Here is a 17,100-nt window from a genome sequence, read left to right on the forward strand (position 1 = left end):
AGGTCAATCACACAACGCCTATAAATAACTTCTCCCCTACAATCTCTTCACGCATACCTTCAACTACTCTTATATCTCTCTATATCTTGGGAGATAAGAGATAACCATGCCTGCTCAAGTGATGGAAGAGAAAACCCTTCAAGGAATTCATGTTTTAAGAAAAGTAAACAGTTCTCCCTCCCCCAAGAGGTATTTTATTTTTTATTTTTTATTCTTATTTCAGCCCGTGTGTGTGTGTGTGTGTGTGTGTGTGTGTGTGTGTGTGTGTGAGTGTTTGTGTATCTTCTTAACTATTGCAAACATAGAAGGATCAGATGCATAAATGAGTGTTCTTCTTCACTACAATGAACCATGATCATATTCACTAAACATTTTCTCCTAAATGACTAAGAAGGGAAATGGTACTAGTTCTAATGATGTTGGGGAAATACTTCTAGTGATTCAAAACTTCATCTCAAGAAAATCTTTGGGCTCTCTAGAAAACTAGTGCACAGAACCATAAATCTTTTTCTTCGGGATATCCAAGGAAAAAGATCTACGGTTCTTTGCACTTGCCACCTCAACCGCTTTTGTCTTAGCGAGTCATTTTATCATTAATCTTGAACATTTCAAGGATTGAAAAATTCCTCAGTGCCATTGAAAATACAGACTTCTGCTGGAATTTAACCTAGTATAATATATGGGAATATCCCCTTTAAATGCTGGAGATCCACACCTATGAATTAGATTATTTATATATGTTTGCTAAGCAAGAGCAAGGATAGATTAATATTAATGAGTAAATACGATATAGTCCAGGGCATACTTGTTGCAAGATGGGAATCCCAAATTTTTAATATCCATTATGTTTCCTAAGAAACATTTCCGTGCCACCCTTGATCTTATATTGATCATCTTAAAATATTATATTAAATTTACAAATTCTTCATACCGATAAGGTCTTCAAAGAAACATTTTTGTACCACCCAAAGAGTCATTATAAACTGACGCCTCCTAACCTGACGCTCTTTGTATGCTCTCTGAAGTGGCAGTGCATACCCTAGGAATATGTTGATCATGGTAAAATATAAAACATATTAAATTTAGTAGATGATACGGGCCACCATTGACATTTATAATGTGGATTTGGTTGTATGGGATTCTAATGTTCTTGTTTTGGAAGGCATTGATCAGATCAAAAGGATGAAATATTTAAGAATGATGATGCTGATTTTGGCTGCATTAATGATTGATGAATTGGATCGAGCATCTAAATTAGTAGCAACTGTTTAGTTGAACAAAGAAAGATCAAGAAAGAGAAGGTCATGGTCTCATTTCCACCCTCCAATAGACGTGAAGTCAAGAACATCATCATAAATATGTTAAAGGGATACTACTTCTGCCTCATCACATTGAAGATCAATTAATCGCAGAAGAATATCATAATATATAGGTTTAAAAATCATCCGTTCTTAAAATATTTCCCTTAAGTATGCAGCAGTACACTTCTGGTGAAATTTTCTCTGTATTTGGTAATGTGTTAAACATATTAAATTCACCTTCTTAACCTTTTATTTGTAAACTATTGTGTAGGTTGGAAGGAAAGGTTGCAATAGTAACCGGTGGTGCCAGAGGGATTGGAGAAGCAACGGTCAGGCTGTTTTCCTGGCATGGAGCGAAGGTGGTCATAGCTGACATCGAGGATTCCATTGGAATTCTGCTTGCTAACTCCTTGGCTCCTTCGGTGACCTACGTACATTGCGACGTTAGCCTTGAGAAGGACATTGAAAACGTAATTGATTCTACAATTCTTCAATATGGCCAACTAGACATTCTTTTAAACAATGCCGGAGTACTCGGAAACCAATCGAAACACAAAAGCATCATCGATTTTGATCCAGAAGAATTTGATCAGGTGATGCGTATTAATGTTAGAGGTGCTGCCTTAGGTATGAAACACGCTGCACGTGTAATGGTGCCTAGAGGAACTGGATGTATCATTTCGACAGCTAGTGTAGCTGGTGTCTTGGGAGGGCTTGGACCGCATGCATACACGGCTTCAAAGCATGCCATTGTCGGTCTTACGAAGAATGCAGCATGTGAACTCGGCAGGTGTGGGATTAGGGTTAATAGTATTTCCCCATTTGGGGTGGCTACATCCATGCTTATGAATGCATGGAGGAGGTGTGAAGAAGATGAGGAATGCATGGATGTAGGAAGGCCTTATGAAGAAGTAGAGAAGATGGAGGCGTTTGTGAGAAGCTTAGCTAATCTCAAGGGACCAACGTTAAGGGCTAAAGATATAGCTGAGGCTGCTCTTTACCTTGCTAGTGATGAATCCATGTATGTAAGTGGTCATAACCTTGTTGTGGATGGAGGGGTTACTACCTCAAGAAATTGTGTTGGTTTGTAATTCTTTTTTTTTTTTTTTTTTTCCTGAAATTCTCTATTTGTTATATTTCTTTCATTTAGATTTTAATTGATTAATCAAAGCATAGTTTTATTTTTCTAATCTTTTATGTATTTTATCTTTATCTTCTAATTGATATGGGACTAAAATGTATGATTAATACCGACTAAGAAAAATTTACATTACATGATTAGAGCAATACTGACTTAAAGTTTGTGATTTCATGATTTAGGGGGCATTTGTTATTTTTTTTCCTCTAAAAAAGAACTCTAATGAGTTAAAGAAGGGTGTTTGTTTTGTTTTGTTTTTTTTTTCTCTAGTGCAGTGTTCTAAAACTGAGACGGAATGGATGGTCAAACCAAGTTTTAATGGACTATGTAGTAAAATTGGTTATACTTAAGAACAGTTAATTTTTGGGTAAATTCCCAAATAATTACAGAAGTTTTCAAAAATATCGAAAGTGTTACATGTGTATGTGTTGATACAACTATCACTTAATGTTGACAAAATGTTATCTGTAGAGGGAAATAATCGTGCAATTATCTAAGTCGTACACGTGTCCAAGCTGATTAAGTGGTACCAAGTGCAGATCAGTATACGGGTGCTGCCTTTCAAGCAGGGCAAGTCAAAGTAAAGATCTCCCTAGCTTGGCTAGAAGGGCAACACAGCACTGAGTGAGTCCTGATCTGCCAAGAAGGGCAAACTTGGTCATAGAATAACCGTAATCTTGATATGCATACGTCAATTCTAGAGATCTCAAAGGAGATCTCTGTAGTATAGTACGATTAATCTAGAAGATCTTTGTTCAGTAAGCGGATCTATAGAATTAAGGGGATATCCCAGGATCACCGCCCGAAAAGGAGAAAACCTTGATTCGTAGCTAGGAACCATAAATAGCACAGTAAGTACTTGTGAAAAGATATTTTTGGAGGGATTGGAGGTCTAACCAGTACTTTAGACTATTCCTCTACTTCTCTAACTTGAGTGTTGGAGTGATTTTGACAAGTACCACAGTCGACATGAGGAAGGAGGTGATAAAAGTGACTTCAGATCAATAAGGCAAAGTCCATCAAAGCCGTTCATCGGATTCTGACAGCATAAAACTGGCGTTGTCCGTGGGAACACCAGTAGCATATTGATTTCAATTGTAATAGTGAGATCCACAAGAACTACCGAAGTCCATGCACCCCCACCTGTGACAACAACTGCAAATGTAAAGGCTATGAGTAAACAGTAAGAAGAGATGCAGAAAAATATGGATGATCTAGTTGAGCAGAATCAACGTCTCAATAACCAGTAGCCAGCGAGAAAAGATATCCCACCAAAATATCCTCAGCCTTCTGTTGAGCATGATCGCTCTTCGAATAAGAAAAGATTTCCCCTGCACCTGATAAACGACATACATAATATCTTGCATATACATACGAAATATAATAACTAACAGAAGCCTATATACATCTAATAACGTATAATAGATCAGAGTGCGGATAAATAAACAAAATACAAGATTATATAAAACTTCTCACTCTAACAGAAGTCCTAACACTCTAGACAAAATCTATAATATTTTTGGACAAAACGATACCACTAGGGGATATAGCCCCAATACTTACCAAGTGACGAACTCTGATTGTCTATTTGACCCACCAGATGATCCTCACTCGTGCTCTATACCTTCCTTGTCAAGTTCTGAAACTGAAACTAAAAAAAATGAATAAGGAAAGGGTGAGTAACAATGGTTACCCAGTAGGGAAGAAACAATTTTTGCCAATAACCTCTCCTAACATGAATGAATAAACATACTGAATCATTTTAATATATGCAAAGTTTTACAGAAGAAATTACGATTAACTGATAGATATAGCCAGGGATGAGCAACTAAACATTTTAAAGCTCACATTACATCAATCAACAGTACTCATTATAACATTTTCTTTTTAAACAAATATAATTGACCAAATGAAAATATATTTTTTTTTATAGAAATCTAATTAATCAAATGGAAACATTAAACATGCATTTCATTTATATATCAAAATAAGGCAACAGATACATAATACACAATGGTGGAGTAGTGAAATTAGAGAGTTGGGGTTCACGACTAGGCCACTCCCAGTCAGGACATGATGTTTCATAATAAAGTATTAGTTCCTGATTTTGTGGTTGGTAGTTGTTTACCACACTTGTGAAAAATTTATCTGGCTCAGGCTGGCCGTTTGACGTGACCGTAAGCAATGGATTTTTTTTTATGTGTTAGAACGTTCGACTACTATAGATTGTTAGTGATCACTAACTAATAATCTTCGTCTATGCCTATCAGGCATGCATGTGATTCTCAAATATACAAACCATTTGTACATGGCCACATTTACATTATAAGTTCACTGGTAAAGATATAGAGGAATAAACCCAGATTCCAGTTGTGACTTCACTCTCATACGTGTCTTATACCACGTATGAGCTTGGTGGTCCTTACCATACATCCCAGGATAGTACACTACTCCAGATGATATGACGCACTATCCCTTTAAGCATTCACACTCTTTAACAGCTCACAAAATAGCTACATATATATATTATTTTCATTTGAAAACAAAAGAGAAATTAACAATACAAGGTTGAGAATGGATATCTAATTTCCTATCATGCAATTGTGGCCACCCGACCTAAAATAAATAACTGAACAGAAAAATAAACAGCACCTCACACTAACAGAAAGCAAATAAACATGCAACCAGTAATATTATCCCTAGATATCCGTTTACCTACCTACACACAACACAACAATGTAAAATGCAGACATCACCTCTCTGGTGTAACTCTGACATTTTACTATTTCATACATTTTTTTCCTTTTTTCGATTTTTACCGTTTTCAATCTTTCAAACAAAATATCCACTTTTTGATATTCATCAACTTAATTTGAGTTCATTGAATATTAAATCATTTTTTCAATTATAACATTTATTTTTATCAATAACATTGAAAAAGTACAAAACTTATATCAAAATAAAATCCGAACGGTGCACAGGACCCAACTATAGGAAATAACTCATTGAAATATCCTACCCACGTATAATTTGTCATAAAATACAATTAAACATATCAAATATGCAAGTTTTGGCGTGAATTTGAAATAATCAATTGAATTCTATATTTTTGGAAACTCACCACAAAATTTTAATAAAATCCTAAATGCAATTTTCACAATCTACGATTATTAATAGAAATTGAGAGTTTCTTACAATCTCTATGCAAATGAATTGAAACATGTGCACGGAAATCAAGGTAGTTCAAACTTCGAGATAGCTAATTTTTGAGTTTGGCCCGATGGTTTCGAAGATCTCGACGTTGTCGTCTTTTCTCTCTTCTACGACGGATGACGGTTTGATCCCGAAATAGATGAAATCTGAGGTCGAAGTTTTGAAATTCCCGTATATAAATACAACTGATTTTTTACGATACGGGATGAAAAAAAAAAGTAAAATGGAAAGAGGTTGGGTGGGTTTTTAGAGAGCGCGACTGCGGACGTTTCTCCCTTTTGCGTTGGTCATCGACGACGGACCGTTTGCGATAAATTGGAGGTTGAAGTTTTGAAGAAAAATGAAATTTTCGTTGAAATTTCGTTGGCTGGTTTTGGACGGGTTGGGGATGATGAAGAATAAAAAAAATTTAAAATTTTATTTATATAAAGTCTTAAGACGAAATCAATATTTTGCATATTATTTCGATCGACGATAACTTGACTATCCGGACTTCAAAAGGGACGAATGAATACTCTATTTCGTCTAATTTTTCATTCCGGATCTAATGGTGTGATCAATTTCTACAAATTCTATCTCTAAAAAAATTTACATTTTTGGCCTGAGGTGAGCCCTAAAATTGACGTCATTTTCATTTTTGACGATAATTCGACTTTCTGTGTTCCAAAAATGATAAATAAATAGTTCATGTTCAATAATTTTTCGTTACGAACCCAATGGTATAATCGAATCGTAATAATTCTTGATCTAGTAAAAAGTCACTATTTTAGCCTGGTCCCACTCGATAATCGAGGATTTTGCAACTTTTATGTTCGGACTTGCATTTCTCAAAATTCCACTATTTATTTTTCTTCGAGATACGAATTGAAAACTTGGGATTTTACACAAATCTTGTGTAGACTCCCCCTTTTTGCCCTCGCCTGATTAATCAACTCGTTAACCTGATTGCGATGATTCCCAATGATGGATGGATATTCCAATTTTTTTTTTATTACTATGTTTCAGAAATTTAGATGAGGTATCTCAAGCAAAAATAATTTTAGAAACTACGCTACACTAGAAAAATATAACCCAAAAATATAGAAATCATCATTTTGAGACAAAAAGAAATTTTATGAGAAAAATCACTAAAAAATGACCAAAGTACCCCTGACATCAAAACATCTCTAAAGCTTACATCACGCTTAGGAAAATCCTTTTAAACACATAAAACAACAAAATTTTAAAATTAATAATTAAAACATTAATTAACGTAAAGTGAAATCTTATTTTTTAAATAATTAAAACCAATTAATTAAGCCCACGGGCCAAATTTTAAATGGTAGCCCACTTGTTCAAATAGAGCCCACCTGATATTTATTAAAAGACCCCTCCATCTAGGGGCCCAAATAATTAAATATATAATTAAGGGGATTCTCCCAAAAATTTTAAAAATATATTTTTTCATTGTAGGTAAGAATGGAAATCCTAATTTAAAACTCTAATTCAAAATCTTAATCAAACCCTAATTAAACAATCTAATCTTATCTAAAAGAAACCAAGTCAAACTAAAAAACTCCCAAAAAACTCTATAAATAGGAGCATTCACAACTCAATTTCGCAGGTCAAGAGAAATCCTAGGAAAGAGAGGTCAGAAACACCCCCCAATCTTCCCAAAACCCTAAATCCAAAGCCCCAACTCCCTACCTAACACTTATACCCTCTATTCTACTAAAACAATGCCTAGAATTCCTCAAAAAACACTCAGAAACCATCAAAACACCTAAAACATATAGAAAATACTTAAATTTAGGAGGAAAGTACTTCATCTTGTACTTTTTATTTTTTCTTTTCTCCTCTTTTTTCAATTTAAAGAAAAGTAGGTAGTCATTTTCAAGGTACTTAGTTTAACTAAATGGTTGTTGTCCAAGATGTAATCAACTTAGTTTTATTTTTTTTTTATCAACCAACTAAATTAATAAAAAAAGTCAAAGTTCATCAAACTCGATTTTTCCTTATACCCTAAGTGGAATGAATGTAAAAGCTCACTCAATTTAATCTAGTATTATAGGATCAAAATGGCACTCAATGACATTTATCAATCTATTTAAGAAGACACAAAGAAAGTTGATTGAACCCGGGAATGCTAGCTAAAGCTAGAGTTTTGTAAAGAGGATGATTCTATGATAATGATTGATCTAGTGCTAGCCCTTGAGCTTTACTTTAGCGGGCTAACACCGAGGGTGCTTTATTGTTATAGGGTAAAATTGACTTACATATTTGGTATGTAATTGTATTGTTTTACATTTTTGTTAATTTGATACATTGGTAATAATATTTGTAAATGAAAGGGGGCATTTTGTAATTTTCTTGTTTTTGGAGTATTTTTTGGGAATAATTGTAAATGTAAGTGAAAATAGAGTTATTTTGTAAGAATTGTAAAAGAAGTGAAGGAGTTAATTGTAAATTGTAAGTGAAGGAGTACTCAATAATAATGACAAATGAACGAGTGCTCTGTAATAATTGTAAGTTATAAGTAAAGGAGTTAATGATAATTTCACAAGATTCTTTTTCTATAAATAGAAGAGAAGTCTTAGAAAGAAGACATAATTTATAGAGATAATTTATTCTATAAAGTTGGAGAAAGAAAATTAGAAAGTAGAAAAAAAGATGAGAAGATCTAAGGAAGAAGAGAAGATGAAGTAAAGAGAGCATCCATTAATAGAGCTCAAATCTTCAAAATTTGTAAATCCTTCTTAGTTTTATAAATTATTCAAAGTTTTCTTTAATAATTTCTTAGTTTTAATTGCAATCTTCTGCCAATTTCTTATTCTTGTTTTGCATCTTTCTTTCAATTTCTTTTTCTTCAATTGTAATCCATCAAGAACACCTCAAATCAAATCCAAAATGTAAATGTAGAGCCGATCACCTTGTCATATTGTGAGATTGGATCCTAGATCCCCTTCTTTGCGGAGGGGACAAGATCAATAAAAAAACTCATCACTATTCTCCCAATTTTCAGGTCTAAATATGATGAGCTATGGAGAACACATTTAATGAGGGAAAAACCTAGACTCTTAGGGGCTGTTCGTTTCAACTTTAGAAGCCAGCGCTTGTTGCTTTTTTGGCTTAAAAGTCAAATAAGCCATATATGACGCGTTCGTTTCGATTTTTTCGGCTCAAACGAAAATAAAAAAAAGCTCAAAACGAGCTCTTTTCAAGAGTCGTCTAAACGAGGCTTCGTTGTTTTGCTTCTGCGCGAAGTCGATCACCGAAAACGGTTTACATTGAATGACCGAAATACCCTAAACCCCTTTCGTTCTCGACCTTCAACGATGCAGCTCGTCTCTGTCTAAACCCTTTTTGTTCTCTTCAACGAACTGTTGCAGCTCATCTCAGTCTAAACCCTCTTTCGTTCTCAACCTTCAACCTATTTCGTTCTCAACCTTCAACCTCTGTCGTTCTCAACCTTCAACGCTCCCAACCGAATCCCTTCCACGCCTCTGTCCTCGCAGCAGATCTGTGATTTTTTTCCTACCTATTTCTTTTCACCAACGTAGAGATCGATTATTTAAGGAAAAACAAAAAGAGGGGAAAAAAAACAAATCAAAATCAAAACAAAAGAGCAGCAGATCTAGGGTTTCTAGATCAGTTTTTTCGAAATGATTCTCAGTCGTTACTGTCGCAGAAACCTGTTGAAGGTTGGGAAAGGTAATTGTTTTTGAAACCGTAGTTTATTTCTTCATTTTTTTGCTTGTAATTGCTTCGTTTTTTTGCTTCTGTAATTGTTTGGATCTTATTATAATTTTTTTTTTAATTTTGTTTACTAGTATCTTTTATTCTTGGATCATGTAAAGTTTTCTTTTAATATCAGAATTTGATTGCTAGGAAAGGTAGAAATATTTTTTATGTTATTTTTGTTCGAATTTTTTAGCTGAAGTTTGGAGTGAAATACATGAGTGAAATACATATATAGGTAGGATTCTTGTGACATTGGTATTATGAGATTCTCCAAAATAATTTTTCAATAAGAGAGAACAAGAACATACATGAAAAACACTAACACCAACATGGTTTTTGGTAAATGGGTATCATTGACACCCTTAATGAAGCTCAAAAGAAATTGTTTATTGAAATACAATCTTGAATCTGAATTTTTTGGTGAAACTAAAGAGGGCTATGGTATTGGATTGTTGCTTAGATAATTCATTTGAGAAAATTGACCCATAGTAAGACAATTTGAGTTGTTTTTTTATTTATTATTTTAACTTGATTTTAATTGGGTTCCATTGGAATGTTTTCTCCGCCTCCAATAATACTCCCGTAACGCATAACTCCCCTCTCTCCACTCCGACATCTACATGCTTTCTCTATATACGTGTTATATTCAATATAAGACACATACTACAACATATATAATTTACTATCACTTGTAATATATTTTTTCTTATTTTTATTTTAAAGAAAAATATTTTGATTTAAAAAAATCTAGAACATTAGCTCATATGATGATAATGCCCACCAATGTATACTTGGAGAGGTTTTATTGCCGCACCAACTTTCTTATGTAACAACCCAATCAATAGAAATGCATAGAGTGTTGTGTGCAAATAGCAATTATACATTTCTAATCCCTACATAACCATATGGTATGTTGATAAGGATGAGTTCTTATAGTAGTTATATGAAAGATAATTTGGGTTCTTGGGCAATCAAGGCATATTTTCTTGATGATTTTTCTTTGTAATTTTGAATTATTTTGACTTCTTTTAAAAAAAATTGAATTTAAAAAGAACAACAAAGATTGAAGTAAACAAATTTTTGTTGCCTAATTAAATTCTCATAAATTTTGTTTGCTTCAAAGCAATAAATGTTGTGATTAAGGATAGCTTAATAAGAACTGAATAGTGTTCTTGCTCCTTGATATTATTTTTAGTGATAGCATATAAAGATGGACTATCTATTTTTAGCATTTATGCAACTTTCTTTTAGGAACTTTTGAATTTTAATTGATCTTGGAGATGTAAGTTGAAATGAAATGCATCTCGATTCATTTGATTTGTTTAAGTTGTCAGATGCCAAGACAAAAAGTAACAGAACCAAAAGAAACAGAGTCAAAAATTGATTCCGCAAGATGGACACCCTATCTTCATAAGATTTGGGTTGATATCTGCGTGGAATTGGTTAAGAAGGGAAAAAGACCTGGTACTTCATTGAATGTATTAGGATATTCATCTCTAATGAAGCAATTCCAGACAACGACGGGGTTCAGTTACACTAAAAAACAACATAAGAATCATTGGGATAAAAGTAAAGCTATGTGGGCTAGATGGATTAAGCTAAAAGCATGTAGTGGTGTGGGTTACGACGCTGTTAACAATAAGGTATTAGCGAGCGATGACTGGTGGAATTCTTGGTTGGAGGTAATTTTCGATTAGTTTATCAAATAGGAAAGTCACGTTTACCTATTCAAATCCATTAAAGAAATTTATTTATTTTGTAGAAAAATAAAATTGAAGCACAATGGCGTTATGAGGGATTAGAACATGTTGAAGAGTTGGACATACTATTCGGAGGGACTTATGCTACTGGAGAGTATGTCGTAAGCTCTTCTAATCCTAGTGTACGTCCATCCATTGGGTCATCTAGAGTTGGAGAGCATGAGCTTCATGATGATAATGATGATGATAGTGGTGGTGGTGGTGGTGATGATGATGATCTTGCATTTGTTCAAGAAACGCAACTACCAGAGTCCCAACATTAGGTCCTCAGCCACCTGTTGATATTTCTTCTAATACTGATGTTGATGGTGATGGTATCCCGACATTTACTGCACCATCACACAAGAAATCTGGAGATTTTCAATCTCCTTCCAAACGACAAAAGATGACGAATGCAACTATGTTGCGACAACAGATTGATCGTTTAATTAAAGCTGTTTTGTCAAGGACAAGCGCGAGTAGTGCACCACCTACACAACCTGGTAGCATTAGGGAGTGTATTGATCTGTTGGATGCAACAACAGAGATCATCCCTAATAGTGATCGTTATCGATTTGCACTAAAATTATTTAGTATGAAGAAGGAGTACAGACAAATTTGGTGCATGTTGCAAACCGATGAACTCCGCATTGGGTGGTTAGATGGTGAAATGGAGGATGATCGAATTAATCGTTCTAAATAGTATTTGTGTAATTTTTGATATGTATGTTTATTGTCATCTTTCATTGATGGTTATGACTATATCCCACCCTTATGGTGGTATGTTATTAACAATGTGTATTTATTTTTTTTATGTTTTGTGTGGATTGGATAGTATGCCCGTTATATGGTGAATGTTAAACATGTCTATTGTGTTATCTATAATGAAACAGTATTATGGTTTGAATTTATATAACTTGTAATTGGGTATTTATACAAACTTATGGATTCCGATGATGATATTTCCACGCACGATGATATGTCCAGTAACGATGAAGTTCATGACGTGAATACCGTAGATGATGATCTATCGTTAGATATTTGGATAACAGATGCCGTTGTTACAATACAACAATACGCTGACACCTTTATCTATAGGGAACCACATAGGAGTTCTGTTTATATTGGAGCAGATTATGTGCGTCATATCATTGATGAAGAAAGTAACACATGTAATGATTTATTTAGGATGGAGCGACATGTTTTCCTAAATTTGTGTGACATATTAGAAGGAAGGGGTCTGTTAAAAGACGAAAGGAAAATCTCAGTCCAAGAACAAGTTGCAATGTTTGTTTATACTGTGGGTCACAATGAAAGGCATAGGGTACTGAGGGCTAGTTTTAGACATTCATTGGATACAATTAACAAATATTTTCACATAGTTCTAAGAGGTTTACTTGAAATTTCAAAACTTTTGATCGTTCATCCTAACCTTAACGAAGTCTTGATGCATATACGAACCAATGAAAGATATTGGCCATATTTCAAGGTATTTTCTTAGTAATTTTCCTTTATTTATCATTATTTTTAATAAAATCAAATATCGTTATTTATATTTGAAATATGTAAATATAAGGACTGTGTTGGGACGATTGATGGGACACACATTAGTGCACATATCCCGTTCGTGCATCAGAATAGATTTCGAGGACACAAAGGCATAACACAAAATGTTATGGCTACTTGTGCTTTTGATATGACATTTACACATGTCGTAGCTGGATGGGAGGGATCAGCTAATGATTCTCACGTGTTCCTCGACACTATTATGAAGTTATCGTTACAATTTCCACATCCTCCTCTAGGTTAGTTATTTTAAAGTTAAGATAAAATGCAATATTAAAATATAATTTCTACATCTTCGTTCTTAATATGTTATTTTCTTTTTTTAAGGAAAATATTATTTGGTCGACTCTGAATATCCATTGATGGAAGGCTACCTTGCACCTTATCGGGGTGTAACATATCATTTACAAGATTTTAGAAGAGAGTCGAGGTCAAGAACAGATAAATAATTCTTTAATTATATGCATTCTTCACTTAGGAATGTCATAGAGCGATGTTTTGGAATTTTAAAGGTAAAATGACCAATTTTGAAATAAATGCCACGTTACAAATTCGAAACACAACGAGATATTACATTGGCTTGCATGACACTCCATAATTTCATATGGAAACATGCAATTGCAGATGAAGAATTCTTACATTTCGAAGAAGAACAAATTGTGGAAGATGAAAGGGGTACAACTGAACATGATAATAATGGTGAGCCTGTAGATCGTCGATCTCGTGTTACCATGGATAGGACAAGGATTGGAATAACTAATGCATTATATGTTGTTTATAATAGAGCTTAAGAGTTTTGATCTATTTTAGATTTGTTCTTAATGAAAATTATATTTCTCTTTTTGTATGACATTGTAATACTTTTTATTGAATAAAATGTGATTTGTGTATGGGATGTTGGAATGTGTATGGGATGTTATGCGGAGGTTGGATTGTGTATGGAATGTTAATGTGTATGGGATGTTATGTGGAAGTTGGATTGTGTATAGAATGCTAATGTGTATGAGATGTTATGTAGATATTAGATTATGTATTATGCAGGTATTTTCTTTTTCAAGAAAATCTCATATGTCCATTTTTAAGAGGAGATGCTGTCGAAATTTCGATAGAATTATAGAATTATAAAATTTATAAATTTTGATAAAGTAAAATAATAATTTATAATATAAATTTATTATATATATATATATATATATATATATATATATATATATATATATAGTGTAATTATATATTTATTAAAGATTCTGGTCAATTTTTGTTATAATGTTAATAGTAACATTTCTTTTAAAACAATGATGAACTATAATGACTTAAAACATATTGATGTACATATTATGTATTTTTTTTAATGTTAATGTGTATTAGATATTACGTGGATGATAGATTATGTATTATGCAGTGCATTATGCAGGTTTTTTTTTTATTAGGAAAATTTCATATGTCCATTTTTAAGAGGAGATGCTGTCGAATTTCGATAGAATTATAAACTTATAAATATATTTATATTAAAAATAATTTTTTTATAATTTTTTAATATAAATTTATTATATTTATATATGTATTTAGTATAATTATATATTTATTAAGGTATTCTGATAATTTTTTATGTATTCTGGGTGTATTATCAACATTAAGGGTATTTTGGTCATTTTATTATAATCCAGTAATAAAAAACTGTCAACGAACATGATTTTCTGGCTTCTGTGCTTATGTAACGAACAAACTTCTGCCAGATATGACTTTTCAAGCTCCAGGCTTCTGCTTCTTCTAGAAGCCAGCTTCTGGAGCTGAAGCTGGCTTCTGTATAGAACAGACCCTTAGTAACCTTTTCAGAAGTAACTTAAAACTTAAGGTAACTTTGTTTTAATGTTTGCCAAAGAAAAATACCAATGGGGACTCCAGATCAAAGTTTCCTACCAAAAACTGATTTAAGATTTTTAATCAAGTACTTAAAGATATAAGATAAGATCTTGAAAATAATACAACAAAACTGCCAAAATAAATATTTTTCCTAAAAAAATAGGTGGAAATCCAACCCTACTATTCCCCCTTTGTGGCTACGACAAGTGTGGATTGATGATTGAATGATGATGAGAATGGAAATTGGAATATGAAAGTGGATTGTTCATGATTGGTCATGGATGGACTGATTGGTTAATGGTATAATGCACTGAATTAGATCTAGAACATTGTTCAAGTTATCGAATCTAAATCGAGAAAAATGATGAGTTCTTGGCTAATCTCATCCCCACTACAAGGGGAAGGACCTGTGATTCAATCTCGTAATGTAGCAAAGTGATTAACTCCATTTCGAACCTAATCTTCTGAATTTTTAAGATTTAGATCAAAATTGAAATTACCTCTTAATCAAATTTAGGGCAAAACTCTAGACACGGTTAAGAAATTTTCTTAATAAATAAAACTACATTTTAAGGTTTGGAATCAAGATAGGGAATTGAATTCGTTAGTTAGAAAATCATTTTCATCGATGAAAAATTGATATTATAACTAAATTTGTCAAAATCCACGATTGAATTTAAATTTTAATGGTGAAAGTTACAAATCACTGATAAAATAACAATAATTAATGATGAACGAAGATGATAAAAGTTACAACGTAAATTCAATCTCACCTCTCAAATTGAATAAATTCCTACAAATTCGATTGGATTCTCCTCTCTTGTTTCCTCTCTGATTGGATTGATCTGAAATTACACTAGATCTTCACTATAAATGAAATTACACTAGAAAATTCTTGTTTAGTAATTTCCTCTAAGACCAGTTTTCGACTTCTAGATCTCCATCCCTAAAACAAACACCCCACCCTTCTATTTATAGAAATCATAAGAGGTGGAAACTTGCAAATTAAGTATTTCCTAAAATAGTAAAAATATAACTATTAAGTAATGTACAAAAATACTAAAGCCTACAAAGTCAGTGGACTCTGAAAAATGAGGGAAATTGCAATTTTCAAAAGATCTGAAAGTTGAAGTCGCCATATAACGATTTATGTTAGTCAGAAATCACTATATAGTGATATAGCGATTTTGACTAAATGCCATTATCCAAATAGTGATTTTGCCTTTTCATTTATTAATCTTTGATTTTCTTGATTTCTTCAATCAATTCTTCAGATCTTGACCTCTTTAATTGTCAATTTCTTTACATAAATGCTCATAGGACTCTATCATCCACAATGGTGTCTGATTTTCAAATAAAAAACTTGATCGTAATCTTATGATGTGGCCCCAACTTGACTTATAAAGTAAAGGCCCATTGATGCTTGCCTACCAAAGGAACTCAAAGGGGAGCGTTACACCCAAATTTGATAAGTTAGCGAATCAGAAGGAAATCGAAACCAAATATGTCTAAGAACCCAAAATAGAGATATGAACACATCATTGTTGTGCGTATCTCGATAAAAATTGAAATCCAATATAAAAGCCAAAATAGAAAATCAAAACATTGTTGCGTAAGCATGAACCCATTGCATAAGGTCTTGAAATTCTTGTGAGACCAGAGATTGTCAACGAAGGAGAGAAAGTACAAACAATGTTTTTGAACGAAAATAATCCACAAAATCCCACGAAGAGATCGTGAGAGGCATCATCACAGGTTAGTACCCAAAAAAACTTACGTTAAAAGTCTTCTTATGACCAAATCCATATCATTTTTGGTTTTTGAGCATCCTTCATATGGTGTGCCATGTAAGAAGAATCGAAATCCAATAGGGTAGGAGTGAATGGTAATTAGAAGAATAAAGAAAAAGAAAACAAAGGGAAATTGATAGACAACAAATGAAAAATCGAGAAGGGCATTGAGAGAAATGCCTAAATCAACAAAAAAAAAAAAAAAAATGAGTGAGGACGAGGGTATGGGAGAATAGTGAGAAAACGATCCAAAGGAAAGTAAGAAACACTCCAAAAAAATAGTGTGGGAAATCGATATGTGACAAAAGTTTCACCCAAAAAGCAATCTGATATCATTATAAATTATAGCGATATTGGGTGCATAAAACGAAAGTGATAGCGATATTGCGGCACAAGCTATAACAATATAGCGATATTAACATAGTAATATGGACATAATAATTAGAAAAACAAGAACAAACAGAAAAAATGAAAAATAAGGAATAAATGAAAAAGAAAACAAATAAAAGACACGAACGAATCAAAGGAAAATGATAAACACATCGAACCATAACGAGATTTGTGATGTTGGAAAATAGGCACGAAATCAGTATGAATAAGCGAAAACTCACAATAAGATATAGAAGAAATGTTACACAAAAAATAGCAATATGAGAGATCAAACTAATGAAAAACTCACGAATTTCAAGAAAAATTTCAGCCAAAGGTAACAATCAGTCCCCTTGCATGCATGTTGTAATCATTGGAGCTATCGACCAACCAAACTGCAT

The 17,100-nt window shown here is 33.0% G+C and overlaps 2 protein-coding genes across 2 annotated transcripts; both read left to right on the plus strand.

The window, feature by feature from the left end:
• The first annotated feature begins 61 nt into the window (after window positions 1-61).
• On the plus strand, window positions 62-2,463 carry LOC147396396 (short-chain dehydrogenase reductase 2a-like). The gene is made up of 2 exons (XM_086451322.1): window positions 62-189; window positions 1,573-2,463. Exons 1-2 carry the CDS (start codon window positions 107-109, stop codon window positions 2,390-2,392), a joined length of 903 nt encoding a protein of 300 aa, XP_086307448.1. The 5' UTR covers window positions 62-106; the 3' UTR covers window positions 2,393-2,463.
• An 8,486-nt stretch (window positions 2,464-10,949) lies between these two features.
• Window positions 10,950-11,814, plus strand: LOC147396397 (L10-interacting MYB domain-containing protein-like). Its single transcript, XM_086450111.1, has 3 exons — window positions 10,950-11,054; window positions 11,135-11,226; window positions 11,367-11,814. Exons 1-3 carry the CDS (start codon window positions 10,950-10,952, stop codon window positions 11,812-11,814), a joined length of 645 nt encoding a protein of 214 aa, XP_086306237.1.
• The last annotated feature ends 5,286 nt before the right edge of the window (window positions 11,815-17,100 follow it).

This window comes from Akebia trifoliata, chromosome 8 (assembly GCF_017979445.1).
Source record: "Akebia trifoliata isolate Shusen 1 chromosome 8, ASM1797944v1, whole genome shotgun sequence".
NCBI classification, from domain to species: Eukaryota; Viridiplantae; Streptophyta; class Magnoliopsida; order Ranunculales; family Lardizabalaceae; genus Akebia; species Akebia trifoliata.

What these genes read in the sequence shown, in the direction of transcription:
- LOC147396397 (XM_086450111.1), top strand. Translation starts at nt 10,950, where the DNA reads ATGTGGGCTAGATGGATTAAGCTAAAAGCATGTAGTGGTGTGGGTTAC. An exon ending in GGTGGAATTCTTGGTTGGAG is followed by an intron (nt 11,055 to 11,134) that starts GTAATTTTCGAT and finishes TTTATTTTGTAG; the next exon opens with AAAAATAAAATTGAAGCACA. An exon ending in GGGACTTATGCTACTGGAGA is followed by an intron (nt 11,227 to 11,366) that starts GTATGTCGTAAG and finishes CATTTGTTCAAG; the next exon opens with AAACGCAACTACCAGAGTCC.
- LOC147396396 (XM_086451322.1), top strand. Translation starts at nt 107, where the DNA reads ATGCCTGCTCAAGTGATGGAAGAGAAAACCCTTCAAGGAATTCATGTT. An exon ending in AGTTCTCCCTCCCCCAAGAG is followed by an intron (nt 190 to 1,572) that starts GTATTTTATTTT and finishes ACTATTGTGTAG; the next exon opens with GTTGGAAGGAAAGGTTGCAA.